Source organism: Abrus precatorius, unplaced genomic scaffold, assembly GCF_003935025.1.
Source record: "Abrus precatorius isolate BTA unplaced genomic scaffold, Abrus_2018 Scaffold11, whole genome shotgun sequence".
NCBI classification, from domain to species: domain Eukaryota; kingdom Viridiplantae; phylum Streptophyta; class Magnoliopsida; order Fabales; family Fabaceae; genus Abrus; species Abrus precatorius.
The window spans coordinates 25,598,512-25,616,319 of NW_020874303.1; the positions used below are offsets into that span (position 1 = coordinate 25,598,512).

General features: G+C 33.1%; 3 protein-coding genes across 3 annotated transcripts; all 3 read left to right on the forward strand.

The window, feature by feature from the left end:
• The first annotated feature begins 637 nt into the window (after window positions 1-637).
• LOC113855070 (L-ascorbate oxidase homolog) lies at window positions 638-3,892 on the forward strand. The gene is made up of 8 exons (XM_027486525.1): window positions 638-778; window positions 866-975; window positions 1,321-1,591; window positions 1,726-1,828; window positions 1,904-2,249; window positions 2,770-3,135; window positions 3,435-3,513; window positions 3,632-3,892. Exons 1-8 carry the CDS (start codon window positions 638-640, stop codon window positions 3,842-3,844), a joined length of 1,629 nt encoding a protein of 542 aa, XP_027342326.1. The 3' UTR covers window positions 3,845-3,892.
• Window positions 3,893-6,520: 2,628 nt separating this feature from the next.
• On the forward strand, window positions 6,521-14,901 carry LOC113855917 (DNA repair protein RAD16-like). Its single transcript, XM_027487547.1, has 17 exons — window positions 6,521-6,566; window positions 6,953-7,090; window positions 7,462-8,070; window positions 8,119-8,657; window positions 9,056-9,178; window positions 9,270-9,343; window positions 9,857-9,917; window positions 10,074-10,220; window positions 10,305-10,390; window positions 10,824-10,893; window positions 11,277-11,402; window positions 11,547-11,777; window positions 13,492-13,596; window positions 13,671-13,823; window positions 14,216-14,304; window positions 14,419-14,499; window positions 14,586-14,901. Exons 1-17 carry the CDS (start codon window positions 6,521-6,523, stop codon window positions 14,656-14,658), a joined length of 2,751 nt encoding a protein of 916 aa, XP_027343348.1. The 3' UTR covers window positions 14,659-14,901.
• Window positions 14,902-16,111: 1,210 nt separating this feature from the next.
• On the forward strand, window positions 16,112-17,696 carry LOC113856126 (B-cell receptor-associated protein 31-like). Its single transcript, XM_027487807.1, has 2 exons — window positions 16,112-16,504; window positions 17,023-17,696. Exons 1-2 carry the CDS (start codon window positions 16,222-16,224, stop codon window positions 17,406-17,408), a joined length of 669 nt encoding a protein of 222 aa, XP_027343608.1. The 5' UTR covers window positions 16,112-16,221; the 3' UTR covers window positions 17,409-17,696.
• Window positions 17,697-17,808: the final 112 nt, after the last annotated feature.

Consider the following 17,808-nt stretch of genomic DNA (forward strand, 5'->3'; position numbering starts at 1 on the left):
TTGTAGAAGCATTCAATGATTAATATAAAGTTTTAAGTCATCGTACTCTATTATAGTACTGTTTTGATTTTATTTTTATAATATCTGAACCCATGCTTTCAGACTAGTAAATGAATTTATTGACATACATGACATTATTTCTTGCCCTGAGATATAACGGCGTATTTTTCTAGTAAACTTTTATTCTTATTTTGCTCACAGATTTTATTTCAATTATATTTATTTATGTAAATTTTAAAATAAGTCAGCATGTCATTTCAATATTCCCAAAGTGGTGCATAGTGACACACTGACACTCTCTTTGAGGTTTATGAAATGGATACAGCTCATGCATTAGATAATAATAACACAGTCTCACGAACATTCATAAAATGAGGTAGAGTGATCCACTCTGAAGAAATTCTCTGATCTCTCCCTTCACCGACATAACAACATCACTCCATCTTATCTTGGTAGAGAAAGCTCCAAACCGAATCAAAAGTGAAAAGAAAAGTGTAGCCATGCCTTGCACAAAGAAAGAATAGTTATAGCCATTATTATTATTATATAAACAAGAGAAAAGCTTGCCAACTTTTTTAGTTTGGTTTCATTTAACCACACAAACATCTGGGATTAGAGTAAAGAGAGAGATTGAAGAATGGGTTACTCGAGGAGATTGAGGTCTCTCTTACTGTGTGTTGTGTTACTTGTGATACGTGCAATTGGGGAGGACCCTTATAGGTTCTATACTTGGAATGTCACCTATGGAGACATCTATCCTCTTGGATATAAACAACAGGCACTTTTTTTTGTTTTCCTTTAGGTATAGTTTTAATTTTCTTAATTTTTTTGTTCATAAATGAATATTTGATGTATGATATGACAGGGGATATTGATAAATGGGCAGTTCCCAGGACCACAGATTGAATCCGTGACCAATGATAACTTGATCATCAGTGTTTTTAATAGCTTGGATGAGCCTTTCCTTATCTCTTGGTTAGTTTACTCTCTCTCTCTGGTGACTAACTTTTTGTTTAGTTTGTTGTTAAAGTATCGGCTGCTGAAACAATCATGAGACTTGTATTTAATGTTAAACTTATATTAGGCGCACGTTTGGATAGGTGTTAGAAGGCTTAAATTTAAATTTGAAGATGTAAACGTGTTGTATTAGTATGTTTGGAAATTTTATCTGTAAGATTATTTCTAAACTTACGTTTGAATCAACATGAATCATATTATTTTAAACTCACTTTAAAATAAATATACAAAATTAAGTTTGTTGAGACTCAAGTTTATCAGTGCTCACTCAAACACACACTCAGATGTTGTGATTCTTTATAGGAATGGGGTGCAACAGAGAAGGAATTCATGGCAAGATGGAGTGTATGGTACTAACTGTCCAATCCCACCAGGGAAGAACTTCACTTATGTTCTTCAGGTGAAGGATCAGATTGGTAGTTACTTCTACTTTCCTTCCCTTGCATTCCACAAGGCAGCGGGTGGTTATGGTGGCTTCAAAATTGCTAGCCGCTCCGTGATTCCTGTACCTTTTCCTCCTCCAGCAGCAGATTTCACTATATTGGCAGGAGATTGGTTCAAGAGAAATCATACTGTTAAGTACCTTGCTTTGCATAAATGTTATTGGTATTTTGTTGCATGTTTTGTAACTAGAACATTTTCTGTTGCTATGCTTGAGATATCATATTCTTACCTAAAATTTTAATATATTTGTATTTATTCTTGCAGGAGCTAAGGGCCATTCTAGACAGTGGAAGTGACCTTCCTTTCCCTGATGGGCTTATCATAAATGGTCGTGGTTCCAATGCTTACACTTTCACTGTTGATAAAGGTATGTATAGTACAATAACTGTAAGCATTTTGTTATACATGGTTGTCAATTACAATGTACTTGTTTCCTGGGCAGGCAAGACTTACAGATTCCGGATATCAAATGTTGGGCTCACAACTTCTATCAATTTTAGAATCCAAGGGCATAAGATGTTGCTAGTTGAGGTGGAAGGAATCCACACTCTCCAAAACACTTATGATTCCCTTGACATTCATTTGGGGCAGAGTTACTCTGTGTTGGTTACTGCTGATCAACCACCCCAAGACTATTATATCGTTGCCTCAACACGATTCACCTCACAAGTTTTGACTGCTACCTGCATTCTTCATTATAGTAATTCAGCAAAAAGTGTTTCTGGTCCTCCCCCAGGAGGGCCAACATTTCAAGTTGATTGGTCTCTTGAACAAGCTCGCTCTGTCAGGTATTACTTCAATTCATTTTCAAAAGTTAAATGACACACATGACATAGTTTCTTACATATACATTTTAAGATATGTTTAGAAGAACTCATAAATAGTTTATGGAGATAGTCTACTACTCTCAAAAGTTTTTCTTAAAACTTTTTCCAATATTTTTTTATATATGTAGCTTATCAAAATAAGTTGTTATTAGTTTATTTCAATAAATTTTATAATTAAATTTATGACACAAGCATCATTTAAAAATATTGCTTCATTAAGCCTATATAATTGGAGATTGTTTTGCACACAAAATAATTATATTGAGATAATTTCTTTCATATTCAAAATGTTATTTCATACGCATTACATAATTATATTGATATTGTATTTGAAATCTAATCGGCTTATTTTCTGGTGAAGAAAAGGAACTATGTTCACAAGACAAACATTATGTGACTATGGATCTAAATTTATTTATGTTATCTTTAAATACCTCCAATATCCTATACTGATTATGTATCATGTAATAAATCAAACCAGGCGAAATCTGACAGCCAGTGGACCAAGACCTAATCCACAAGGATCCTATCATTACGGTTTGATAAATACAACCCGTACAATTAGACTACAAAATTCTGCACCCATTATCAATGGGAAGCAAAGATATGCTGTTAACAGTGTTTCTTTCATTCCTGCTGATACACCACTTAAACTTGCTGATTACTTCAAGATCCCTGGAGTGCTCAACCTTGCTAGTATCCCAGACAACCCTTCTGGAAGTGGTGGTTACCTCCACACTTCTGTCATGGCTGCTGATTTCCGAGGATATGTAGAGATTATATTTGAAAATCCTGAAGACACTGTGCAATCATGGCACATTGATGGCCACCACTTCTTTGTTGTTGGGTAAGTTCCCTTTCTCCATTGTAAAATATAGATTGAATTTGTCTAAATAGACTAACAAGTTAAAACATTGTGTTGAAAATTCCAATTTAATAATAATATTTAATAACATTAATTCTTTGAATTTATAATTTTAAATAAAAAATTACTACATAGAGATTCTTAACATTCTTATGCACAGGTTAAAAAAATTGAAATTCTATTAACAAAATCTCACTTAAATGGGATTATTTATCTTATGAGATAGTGTAGACAAACCTTTCACAGTAACGTAACATTTTGTATGATATCAATATTTTCAGAATGGATGGAGGCCAATGGTCAGCTGCAAAAAGGTCAAATTACAATTTGAGAGACACAATCTCTCGGTGCACAGTTCAGGTAGCGTGGGCATGTTTTGATAAATAAAACCATTTTCATTAAGTTTGCTATGTGGTGAGGTTGTGAGTGAAAAATATGAAATGCTGTGTGTTTTAATGGATGCTAAATTGCTACACAGGTGTATCCCGAGTCATGGACTGCAGTGTACATGCCTTTGGACAATGTGGGAATGTGGAATGTGAGATCAGAGAATTGGGCTCGTCACTACTTAGGGCAGCAATTTTATCTTCGTGTTTATTCGCCTGCCAATTCATGGAGAGATGAGTACCCAATACCAACTAATGCTTTGCTTTGTGGCAGAGCTATTGGCCATGGAACTCCATCTTTATAAAGATTCAGTTTTTTTTTTTTTTTTTTCTTTTCCACTCTAGGCTTAACTCGAGCCAATTTCTTCATATATAGTTGTCACCTTTAAAATATACGTTGGTATCTGTTTTCTTGTTTTGTTACAGTCCAAATCAACGACTTTGAATTTGGTGTTCGGCAACACAGGACAATCACGTTAAATATTGTCGTTGAGCTTTCTTTTCATTTCTACTTTTCTGTATTTTATGTTTGTCGGATATTTTTTCTATTTTTTTATAAAATTTTTGTTAATCTCAGTTGTTACAATCGAGATTAAACAGGTAATAATAGTAGTAAAATTTTATTAAAAATATTTATTTATTATATTTGTATAATTTTAATATAATAATAATATATTTTTTATAAAAAATTATTTATAAATATTTAAACCCAGCTTTTATTAATAAATTTTTTTTAGCATGTGTGATGTTTTTTTACAAAAGAAATACCTACTAAATTCAAATAGAATCTAATTTTGAAAGAGGAAATATTGAATATTATAAAGATTATATTATAAATTTAAAAATAGAAATAGTACGTCATTTTAAAAATAATTGGAATTTTAAATTATTATACAAGTTGAATCTAATTTAACATGTATGAATTATTAGTTGAGAATCTTCATGTCTAATTTCCATTCAATGTGACGTCTGTTTATATGAATGATAGCATGTAAAATTAGCCACGCCTAATAGGTGTCTTTAATGTGATAATGTAAATATAAGGAAACTCAAAGACGTGTATAATCTTAATATGATTTATTGTTTTTTTTTTTTTACATTCATAAAGTAAATAATACAACATTAAAAAATTTAAATACTTAAAATGTTAAAGGATATTGTTGGTTATTAGGGTGATTTGTTTTGAGATATCATTATAAAATCATTTCCAATGCAACACTTTTGAAGGCACAAATTGACATAAAATATTTAGAGAGAAAAGTAATTATATTGACCGTTTATTATATTTGATATTCTTTGGCTTAAAAAATATATATTTTGCATTCTTTATTTCGTGTATTATATTTATGTTTGATTTTTTTTTCAAGTTATATATTTTGTATTATGAAAGGGTATATTTACTTTATAAATAAATATTGAATTTTTTTATGAAAGGTTTTATTGAATTGATTATTTCTGTAAAATTACATTGAATCCAAAAGTTGATTATTATTTTATCTTATAATATAATTTCAAGGTATAGTTTATTTCTCAAAACAGAAGTTGATAAAGGTTAAAAATTTCAATCTATAAAAATATAATTTATTTAAAATTTAGTATGTACAGTAATCAAAGTATTTATTTTATTAGTAAGTGGCTAATTTGACTAGTTAGACGTTGGTATTTTTTTAATCTTTAATTAGTACTCTTAAATTAATTATTAACATTTTCATTATAGAATTATTTAAAATTTGTTAACTATTGAAAATATTTATTATTCATATTTTATGTATTATTTAATGCTATAAAAAATTTAATAAAAAATTTTGTTTAATAAATTTTATTTAAAATTATATCATATATTAAATATAATATTTTATTAATATTAACTGATAAAAATATATATCATGGGTTATTAAACACAACTTAAAAAAATAATAAAAAAAAAGGTAATAACACACGAAAATATATGGACAGCTTCCAAATCATTGATAGCCCTGTTCGTGGATAATAGCTAACGTTGAAATATTGATGGCTGCTACGCGGTAATGCCCAAAATTCATCATTTTTTGTCGTCGCTTTAATTGACAGATTAGCGATTGATATTACTCATGCCTCACGGGTAATTATGCCCAAAATCTTTTTTTTTAATCAATGTATTTATATTTATATTATATCATTTTTTATCTTTTTTTTTCAATTTCCTTTTTAAATACAAATACTTGTCATTATCTGATACTAATATTTTTCATTTTTTCACAAATATCTCGTAGTAGTATTTTATAATGAATAAGAAGTAAGCAATTTTTTATAAAAGGAAAAGAAGTTTTTACATCTAACTACAGTTTCAAGAAAGAAAATTATTTCTTTATTGAAAATCATTTTTTGTTATTATCTTTTCCCATAAACTCATACACATTATAATTGGCAACTTTCAAAATTAATTGAATTTAATTTTAAAGTGTAATTTACAAACAATCTTTTATTAGGACAAAGTACCGTGGATGGAAGAAGACAAGTCACGCCATTTGAATGCCAATATTCAATTCAAACTTCAATAGAAAAAGTTGGTGCGGCGAAAAGCGTTATGTATAAAAACGACTCGTCACAAAAGAGCAACCCCATAGTTGACCTCATAGTATGTCACATAATCCCAGAGATCTTGACCGTTAACTGTGTGGACTGATATTTCACAACGTGGGACCGTCGTGAGTAAACAACACCATTGGTTTGGTGTCGCTCTTTTTTTACTCTACCATGGTGTGTACCGCAGAGGATTACAGCACTGGACGTTGAACTTCGTGCGTGGCGCTTTGCTACTGTATACAAAAGGGCATTCAGTTCCCGCCGTTTCAGTCACAAAACCGAACAGTAGGAACTACCCTTTCCTTCTTCACAGAGAGAGTGGGAGAACACTGTTTTCACTGTCGAATCATCTTCGTCTCTCGATTCTTGGAAACTGTGCTTCAATCGGAAACCCTAGCTCTCTTATTCTTGCGTCAATGGAACTTCGTTCTCGTCGGCGCCTTTTCAATGCCACTGTTTCTGGTATTCTTTATTTTTCCGATGCTGCTGCTTTTTACTTTCGGTTTCAGATATTGTTTCTATTTTTTCGCTGTCTAGGTTGGATGTAGACCTTGCGACTGTTTAGTTGCGGGGAGACGTTCGTTTTTTTCTTTCCTCACTATTTTGATGCTGTTATCTTGTTCGTTACTTGATTCTATTTCGTATTTGCGCCTTTTTTAAAAAGCGAAATGTGTTTGTGAGTAGTTTTAGCGATAGAAGTTTAGAAACAAGACGGAGTGACCGTCGATGTAACGGTTTATTGTGTTGTTGAATGCAAACACTGATGTTATTTAATATTTATTGAATCTGTTTCGCTTTGTTTTACCAGACTTAGCATTAAAATTGTGGTGTGTGAATTGGAAAAACAGGGAAGGAGCAGCAGTCTAGGGACGATGTCGTGACGGAAGTTGAAAATAATGGCCTATGTGGGAACAATAAAGATAAAGATGTTTGTGCTATATCTTCTGATTTAGATTCTAATTCTGATTCGGGTTCTGATTTTGAAGGTATATTGTTTTTCTCTCTGGTTTTAAATTTAGTGAAGATTTTCTTTTCATGATGTTGTATGTGGCTTACCTGCAAAATTTTGGATGTATTCTTAGTTGTGTCCTGCATTTTGAAGCAAAAGGATGTCCCTGAAATGTTTGAAGATATCAACTTGAGGATTTTTTTAGCTAGATAGTGGGTATCTTTATGTATTATTACAGTCTAACCTTTGTCGTTGGACTATGGGTGGGAAGAAAGCAGAGTAAAATTGCCTTGAGAACTTCTTTCCTTTCATCTTCGGAAGAACATAGAAACTTTTTTTTAACTGCAGATTTTAGCTGTGAATTTTGTCCCAGTGGGAAGTCTGAAAAATTAATAAATTTCCTTACAGATGAAGAATTTGGTGGGAAATTCCTAACTGACTTGAATGAAGAACCAACTTCAAGCATTAGTGTTTCTAGTGGTGAAGATAGCACTTCTGATTCATCTGACAGTGGCAAGCCTTCATCCAAAAGGGGAAAGGCGCAGTCCAGAAAGAAGAGAAAAAGTTTCAATTCAGAAAATGGAGAACTGGGTGATGTAAATAGAGAGGTGGAGCACAGAGATAATGATGAATACTCAATGGGTCTGCAACAATCAGTTACGTTTGTTTTGGGGGAAACAGAAAAGAAAAAAAATACAAAAAAGGCAAGAAAAAAAAACTATCGACCAGTGTTGTTGTGGAATGCATGGGAAGAGGAACAAGAACGATGGATTGATGAGAATATATCAGAAAATGTTGACTTAGATAATCAGAGTGAAGTACTGAATGAAACTGCTGAGGCATCCTCTGATCTGACCATGCCTTTACTTAGATACCAAAAGGAATGGTTAGCCTGGGCTTTGAAACAGGAAAATTCTGCAAGTAGAGGTGGAATACTTGCTGATGAAATGGGGATGGGGAAGACTATTCAAGCAATTGCCCTTGTCCTTTCCAAACGTGAACTCCAACAAAGGAATTGTGAACCAGATCAATCCATACCCTCGCCTTTACCATCGTCATCTAGAGTGTTGCCTGTGATCAAAGGAACACTTGTCATTTGTCCTGTGGTTGCTGTCACTCAGTGGGTTAGTGAGATTGACCGCTTTACTTCAAAAGGAAGCACCAAGGTGCTGGTTTATCATGGGGCTAAGAGAGGAAGGAATGTGGAGCAGTTCTTGGATTATGATTTTGTGATAACTACATACTCTGTTGTTGAGTCCGGATACAGGAGGCATATGATGCCTCCTAAAGAGAGATGTCCGTATTGTAGAAAATTATTTTTGCAGCGCAAGTTGTTGTATCATCAGAACTATTTTTGTGGACCTCATGCTGTTAGAACAGAAAGACAATCAAAGCAAGTTAAGAAAAAGAAAAGTGAAAATACTAAAGGAAAGATCAAGGAATGTGACAATAACAAAATGTCAAAGCATTGGAGTGAAAAATTGGAAGAGGATTTTGACAAGAAAAACGACGAAATACACAAGAAAATAGAAGATTCAGATGCTGTATATAGCGATACATCACTTCTACATGCTGTCAAGTGGCATCGGATCATATTGGATGAGGTCAGTTGTAATAATAGACTATTGTTGGAAATTATGTTACATGTACACTTGAGTATTCTATAAATATAATATTTTAAAAAGGAAATAAGAAATGCAATTTATATCTTTCCATTGTTCTTATTAGTGACATTTCTGTATGTTTAAAAACCTGAGCTTTCATTCTTGCTTGATTTTTGCTAGCACTTATTTATTTAAGAGAAATGCAGAGAAGAATGAATTATAGCTCAAAGTGGGCATTTTGACATCATAACTTTAATATCATATATTGTAATGTTTATTATTTTATTGAAGGCATTGAGTGATGGAGTAATGATTGTAAATTTATAATTTATTAAAATTGGTTCAGTCTTGACTCTTCTATTTTGTTGACCAGTTTTTCTTAATATATATAACATCAGGCACACTATATAAAATCTAGACATTCTAACACTGCTAAAGCAGTTCTTGCTTTAGAGTCTTCCTACAAATGGGCATTAAGTGGAACTCCCCTTCAGAACCGAGTAGGAGAGCTGTATTCTCTGGTAAGTTTGCTGTGTTGTTTTTTTTGCTGTAAATTTGTTATGTACCAGGCTGTGTTTAAAAGGTATCTTAATTGCAATTCCTTATCTGCAGATACGATTCCTGCGAATAACTCCTTATTCCTATTACTTATGCAAGGACTGTGATTGCAAGATTCTTGATCATAGGTATGATAATACATTTTATCAATTAGCTATGTGGATTTGCATGCATTAGGTTTATACGGACTTGATATATGAATTTCATGTCAATTAGAGAACTGCTATGACGATTTCATGTCCAGCCTATTCTCTAGCGACTGCCACTCATGCTGAGCAGAGCCACTGCTATTTTCTTGAGGAGAATATATTGTTGTACCTAAGCAATTGTGGTTTCCATAACATTGGAATGTTCTTTTTACTGTTTTCAAATATTTTTGCATTTATGCTAATATGTAGTACGTGTGCTTGTTATAAGAAAGACAGGTGTAGTTTTTGTTATGCCCATTTGTTTTTCTGGCTTCTCTTTATGAGTTAGTAAAAGAAGATTCTAGTTATGTATGAGGTGGCTAGTAGCATGTTCTATATAGGGAGAGTGATTGGTGTAATAACATACATGCACTTGAACATCCATGCACAAGTCCTTGTACATTTTCAAAATGCTTACTTTTCTTGAATTTTTATGCTGATGCCTTTGTACAGTTCTAAAGAATGTTCGAACTGCACCCACAGTTCTGTGAGACATTTCTGTTGGTGGAATAAAGTAAGTTCCGCAATTTGTTAGTTTTTTTCTTTTTTTGAGATCATCATGTTAAAGAGAGACACAAAGAGAAACTAACTTTGCAAACTGCAATTTTTGTAGAAATTGTTTTAGACATGTTGACATGTTTCTTACTTTTTATTTTTTAATCTTGATCAGTATGTTGCCACACCAATGCAATCGTTTGGAAATAATGATCGTGGGCAAAGAGCTATGATATTGCTTAAGCATAAAGTTTTGAAGAACATAGTGCTAAGGCGCACTAAAATAGGCAGAGCTACTGATCTTGCACTTCCACCTAGAATTGTAAGTTGTTTCCTGTGTGTTTAAGTGTGCAATTTCAAATATTGAAAGAGTGCAAGCTTATTTTGTGTATGTTTCTTCTTGCAGGTTACATTGAGAAGGGATTGCCTGGATATTAAAGAGCAAGACTATTATGAATCATTATATAATGAAAGTCAGGCACAGTTCAATACGTATGTGACATTCTTTTTATTGCATAAAATGAAAATATTTAAAGCAGATTCTTTGTAGTAATAAATCTGTCGGTAGGTTTGCATTCCTGGAGTTATTCATGAAATAATCATGAAAGAGCAATTAAGTATCCTAAACTGTGCCTTTTTGTTTACAAGGGTTGTCTGATGAGTCAAAACTTCTTATGCCAGTGTTCCATTTGAATATTTTAACCAAGCATGTGGCTAATTGTGTTTGTTTTCTCATGTCTCAACTCCATGGATGCATTGTCAAAATGATTTATGAGTAGTCATTCAAATATATTACCAGTTTGATAATATAACAACATATGAATTGTATTGTGTTTGATATAGAAAAATTCCATTCTTGTTTGCTAAGATTTTTATTTTTGAAATGGTTACATTAATCCTGGCTTATATGCTTTGTCATACACAGATACGTCGAGGCTAATACTCTGATGAATAATTATGCTCATATATTTGATCTCCTCACACGGCTACGTCAGGTGGATAATTTTTTCATTGGACAGGATTGTTTTATGCTTTCCTCCCCTGCAATCCATCTTTTTTTTCCCTTTCAAGTTTGGATAAATGTTGAAATAAAAGGACAGCATAGCATTGTTGTTGTGTAATAAATGAATAATGTCATTTTAAAATTGAATGACTTATTTGAAAAGCATCGTATCAAATTTTGATTTGATAAAGTATAATTCATCTCTTTCCTTAGTGTAGACATGAGTTGTCCTGCAGCATTTGTTATCATGATTCCTTGAATTATATGGTTGTGCATTTCTTTTTCCAGTTCTTGTTTTTGTGTTGGAATTGGGAAATTTCCTTTATATGCCAAAAAATTTCAGATATGCATTTGTACTCTTGCTCAATCATACAGGCCGTCGATCATCCATACCTTGTGGTTTATTCTCATACTGCGGTGTTAAGAAGTGAAAATGTGATAAGTAATTCTACTGTTGAACAAGTATGTGGCATTTGCCATGAACCAGTAGAAGATCCTGTGGTTAGTTTTGTTTTTTTAAATATTTTTTTTATTGTATTTTTTTCATTTCATTTTATTTTCTCCCTTTTCTATCTTGTATTTTATTCAGAACAGCTGTCATAGCTAATTTTTAGTGTGTTAAGTACCTAGTCATTATTGTTTCAGGTTACCTCTTGTGAGCATATATTTTGCAAGACATGCTTGTTAGACTTCTCTGCTTCCTTGGGACAAGTGTCATGCCCTTCTTGCTGTAAATTACTTACAGTTGATTTAACATCCAACAAGGAAGTTGGGGATCATGCTAATAAAACAACAATTAAGGGTTTCAGATCCTCAAGCATTTTAAATAGAATTCGGCTTGAGAACTTTCAGACAAGCACTAAAATAGAGGCTTTGGTATGCATCACAAAGTAGTTACATGATAAATGTTATCTGGTTTTTCATGACTTTATACTGTGAGTAGTTCGGCTAGCTTTTTGTCGTCTTAATGTGAGATAAACCTGGTATCTTTATTATATATGGAGGAAGTCAACTTTACTCAATAAAACACACTCAATTGTTCTTCAAGGGACTGCACCTCCTAAGCCAAAGGCTCTATTTCTTTCAATTGACAAGCTTCTCTCTCCAACTCTTTACTTTTTATTCCTATTTGTTTACAACTTGTAACTAATAGAAGTCTCCACTAACAGTCCCAACCAAGGTTGTTAAACTCGCATTTTAACCTGTAAATTCATACGAGTTTATGATTTTAGGTAAGGAAATCATGTCAAATTGCATGTAAATTTGTTTTTGGGTAAACTTGTTTGAACTTGAGAAAATTCGTGAATTTACAACTGATTTTTGTGAGTCTTACAAAATAAAGAAAAAATCCATTTCTTCACTAAAATAACACCATTTGAAATTAGGGTACCACTATTCTTCTCTCTTTGCATTTGTAAAACACTGCATTTACTAGTAGGGCACCAAAATCACATTACATGATTTGGCTATTTAAGTATTATTTTAACTTTATTATTAAGCTTTATTTTATGAAGAGTTTACTATTTAACTTTGGTCCCAACTTAACCACCTAACTAACTGTAGGAGTTACATATTAATCCAGCCAAACCAACTAATTGTGGGGGGTTGTCTATCAATACTTCTCTCCTAAAGTTTCACCTTGTCCTCAAGTTAAATAGTTGTGGTAGCTGCAATTGAAGTTCCATTGGGATTCCAACTAAGTGAACCATGATGATCAAGCCAACTACACCCTACTGTTAAAAACATCTTTAACTCCTGGTCCCTGGGTTAAAAACAAATATATAGGTTCTCCCACACATCTCCAATACTCTTGTTTCTTCCATATTTTTTAACCATGAATCTAAGCATCATCATTGCTGCAATAGTTATAATGAGATCCTCAAATTCCCTTGATTGCCCTACTGCATATGATTGTAGATCTTGAGCTGTAATATGAAAAATCCACATTTTTTCTTGATGGCATGTGTTGCTGCTGCTTTTGGCTGCTTTCAATTCACTAACAGTCCCAACCCAACCACCAAACTAACCATGGGAGTTACCTATCAGTTCAGCCAAACTAACTAACTGTGGGGGTTATCTATCATAATGTTTTTCCTTTTGCTTTCTAATGTTTGAATTTTAAAGGCAATAATGGGGTGTGTGATGGATAAGGTTTATACAAGCATGGCAATGGTTTCATGTGTAGAAGACAAATATTAAACAAATTGTGGTTTCTGCATGAAGTTGACAATCTGAAAAGTTTGAAATGGATTCTGTGCATCTTGGAAATTCAAATGAAGCACGCATGTTTAAAATAATTCAATGTTTGTAAATATGATTTTTAGCTTCTTAAAATTTTCTTAGCTAACATATCTATCGAAAGATCATGCAATTGAAAGGAAATGGTCATTGAGAACTTTTTTGTTGCCTGGGAGGCAAGTGGAAGGTGAGAGACTGACATTTGGGTAAATAGCTGAAGAGTGCTTGTATAACTGCTGTGAAGAAAAATACAAATAATGCTATTATTTTTTGTTCTTTACTTCAATATCTTCTGTGCTATGCTTACCTTTTACTACCTAGCCTTTTACCTAAATGGATTGAATGATTGTAGAGAGAAGAAATAAGATTCATGATTGAAAGGGATGGTTCTGCCAAAGGAATTGTTTTTAGTCAGTTCACATCATTCTTGGATCTCATAAACTACTCTTTGCACAAGGTAATATAATTGTCAACCTTTTTATTGATACATGTGCAATGCATTAGGATGATAACGTCATGTGTTAATTGCAGTCTGGAGTATCTTGTGTTCAGTTGAATGGAAGCATGTCATTGGCTGCTCGGGATGCTGCCATTAAGAGGTTCACCAATGATCCAGACTGCAAAATTTTTCTCATGAGCTTGAAGGCTGGAGGTGTTGCACTCAATTTGACAGTAGCTTCACATGTGAGCAATCTCATTGTTCTTTTGCCAATCTTTTGGTATCCTGCTTTTTTTTATTATTTTTTTAAAATGTTGACAACTACAAGTTTACATCTCAGTTTGGATTGTTAGTGATCAAGGCTTCTATTTCCTACATCAGTGCATTTGTGTTTTACATTTCTAGTGTAGACCAATTTGTTTATCTCCAGTTTTGTTGATGATTTTATTCACCTCCAATGTTTATGGAGCTACTTTTATTTGAAAATAATCTGTTCCTAAATTTGGTTGCAATTAACCAATGACTTTATGCTGGTATCCTTGTCTGAGTTTTTTGCGACGATTGTTTTTTTTCATCATTCCTTTTTGTAATAATCTGAAGTATGTTGAGTGTGACTTCGTTTGTTGGGTGTGGTTAGGTCTTCCTTATGGACCCTTGGTGGAACCCGGCGGTGGAGCGTCAGGCTCAAGACAGAATTCACCGAATAGGGCAATATAAACCTATAAGGTTTTGGTTCTTGCTCTTTAGCACTTTCAAAGTAGAACAATCTAAGATGGAAATGTAGAGTAAAAACGTAGGTTGGTCCTTTCTTAATGATCTGACATTTTTTTTTTTGCACAGAATTGTGAGGTTTGTTATTGAGAACACAATCGAGGAGAGAATTTTGAAACTGCAAGAGAAGAAGGAATTAGTGTTTGAAGGGTAAGTGGTTGTGATGTATGAACAAGGTTGAAAGTTGCTGCCCATCTTTCCTATGCTGATATTTTTTTCTCCCTCTCCCTCAATAGGACTATAGGTGGCTCTTCTGACGCTTTGGGGAAATTGACGGAGGCAGACTTGAGATTTTTATTTGTTACCTAAGCAGGCTTGTTAGCTCGACATGAAATTTTGTGGACGCTTGTCATTCATTTTGCGGAACTATGTTTTTGACAGAAATGCTTAGAGGTGTACAAGGATGCGATACATCTAGTCCCATTCCTTGATAATATGTTTTGGCAACCATCTGGCAAACAGTAACTGCAATTGCTGCGCTGATGCATGTAGGCAATTGGCACACTGTAGTTGCCTCTGCCCATGAATCTTGGCTCTTTCCCCTTGAATTTAGTGGGATTTTGAAGGTCCGGGTTTTCTATTTCATTCTACCCGTGAAATTGTGGGGTATCATAATTGTAGTCTAATTCGGGAAAACTTATGATATACATATATTATATATATGGGTCAGATTTTATTAATGTAAGTGTAAAAATTTTTACATTCAATTTGAATTTTTTATTTAGTTTAAATTTAATTGGTTATAATTTATTACTTACTATCCGTTAAATTTAAGTTAAATGAAAGGTTAAGTTTCAGATGAAGCGAAAGAGTTTTTAGAATATAAAAAGATTTTTTTTTTGTGTGTATATATATATATATATATAATATAATATAATATGTGGTAAGATTGTAGAGATTGTCTTGACTAATCTCTCAACATTTTTCAAAATACTTAGTTCCCATTTTTGTTAGTTGGTTGATTTCAGAAAATTTTCAAAAGAGAATACGTAACAAGGAACACTAACAAAGTTGAAAAGCAGATGTCAGCAGATTTATTGTCGCGACAGCCTTCTCCTCCTTTTACATTAAGTGATACTACTCTTTAGTAGTAGTTTTAAATTCTTAAATAGTCTAAAAGAGGGTGAAAGACTCGACTTTCTCGTTTTTTTTTTTTTTGTTTTTTTAGATCGTTTTAAAATTCTTTTGATATTTTATAGTTGTTTATTAATATCTTTTTTGTTTATATAAAAATTTAAAGTAGAATAAATAAATCATCGATACTAGTTGAATAATTTAAATGTTTAATAAAAGGTAAATAAAAAATTAACAAATAATTTAACAAATTATTAGATTATGTGATTTGTATAGTTTGTTTTTAATAGTTAAATTAGAATGAAAGTAATATTTTTAATTTATTTTTAAAAAAATGTAAAACACTCTCGAAATGCAGTGCTAAGTTTTTTAAAACAATATATATTCAATTGTATTGAAAATTAAAAAAATAAAAACTATAAATTGTAATTTTAAAAAAAAATCACTTTAATTTGTTAACCAGTATACTTTAAGATTTGGTTGAAATAAATGATTGGAGAATGGGAAGAGGGAGATGGGCGTTGGAAGAGTTGACCGTTAGGAAATAAAGAGAGAAGAGGGAGGAAAACGAAGGAATTGACGCTTGTACCCATACCCATAGGAATTCCCATTCATCCCATTCCCATACCCAACATCTACCTCTCTACCTGCATCATGTCGACTCTCCGACTTGTGGCCGACACGCACGCACACACAACCCACGCGCTCCAATCTCAATACTTATTAACAACACTCCACCCCCTCCTCCTTCTTCATTCCCAATTCAATTCTAGGGTTCTTCCCTTCCCATAATTAACCATGTTGCAGCTTCTCTATACCGCCATTTTCGCCCAAATGTTCGTCGTCATCACCTTTCTGTTCAAGACACCCGCCAGAAAGCTTGTCATCATCACCTTGGATCGAGTCAAGCGTGGTCGGGGCCCCGTCGTTGTCAAAACCATCGTCGCCACGTTCCTACTTGTCCTCGCTTCCTCCCTCTACAGCATCTACAAGATCCAGCGTCGCACCCTCGAAGTTGCCGCTGTCAACCCTACCGATCAAGTCCTCATGTCCAAGCACGTCCTCGAAGCTTCTCTTTTGGGTATTCCTCTTTCCCTCTCTTTTCTATTTTTATGCATAATGGTATAATGCATTGCTCTCTAACTGTGCAATGCTTTCTATCTATATATATGAAATTTTAATTCATGGTGACTGATACCCTAGAGCTAGCTAGAATTCGTCATATAACCTATTGTCATTTTTTTTAATTATTAGTAAAAAGAAAAAAGAATAAATATCTCTTTAGGCTTTAAGTTAAAAATTATTTTCAGGAAGTAATCTTTTTCTTATTTATCCAAACGATATTATTATCCTCCGAGTTTAAACATTCAAAAATAATGTTTTTTTTAAAAATAAAAATTTATTATTTGTGTAAAATATTTTGACGTAACTCACTATTATTCGACTCGTGGCTTGTGGGGACTACGCAAATTGATTTAAGAAACAAAAGAAAATAGTTGTGAATGTGGTTCAGGAGCATTGTGAGTTAGTTGTTTCTATTTTTTGATGTAATGTTAGTATTAGTTGTGGAGTTTGATTTTTGACACGTGATATGGGCAGGGTTTTTGCTGTTCCTGTCTCTGATGATAGATAGATTGCACCATTACATCAGAGAGCTTCGGTTACTGAGGAAGGCCATGGAGGCTGCTAAGAAACAGAGTCGAATTTTCGGGGATGGTAAAAGTGGGAGTGCAGCGGAGCACAACAAGGCATTGATGGAAGAAATTGCCACGTTGAAGCCCAAAATTAAGGAACTTGAATCCGAGTGTGAGGTGAAAGCAAGCACGGCCAAGGCCTTGGAAGCTGAGGTGGAGGCTCTCAGGAAGCAATCTGAAGGGTTCCTTATGGAATATGATCGCCTCTTGACAGACAATCAGAATCTTCGGAGTCAATTGAAGGGTATTGATCACAGCTCTTCCCATTTTGATGACAAAAAGAGTATGTGATGGTTCAAATATCTAGCAAATCAATTAGTCATGGGTGTTTGCATAAGAGAATTGGGTCAGTGTTGGATATACTTTTACGTGTATAAAGAGGAGAGAGATGTTACGCAGATTGAGTGGGTTAGATATATTTACGAATATTATTAGGCCATGTTTGGAGCATGTGATAGGATAAGATAAAAACCTGATGAGTTATTATATTATTAAATGTTTGATGTTGTTACCGTATAGACTGATTTTGTATATACAATTTTTTTTTAATAATGAAGTTATCCTTTTATATATGTAATTAAATAAATAAAATATCCGATGGATTTTTTTCCTCTTGAATCTCTCACTTGAAATTAATTAATCTAATGTTGAGGTTAGAAATTATTTAAATGAACCAACTACCAAGTTGCAG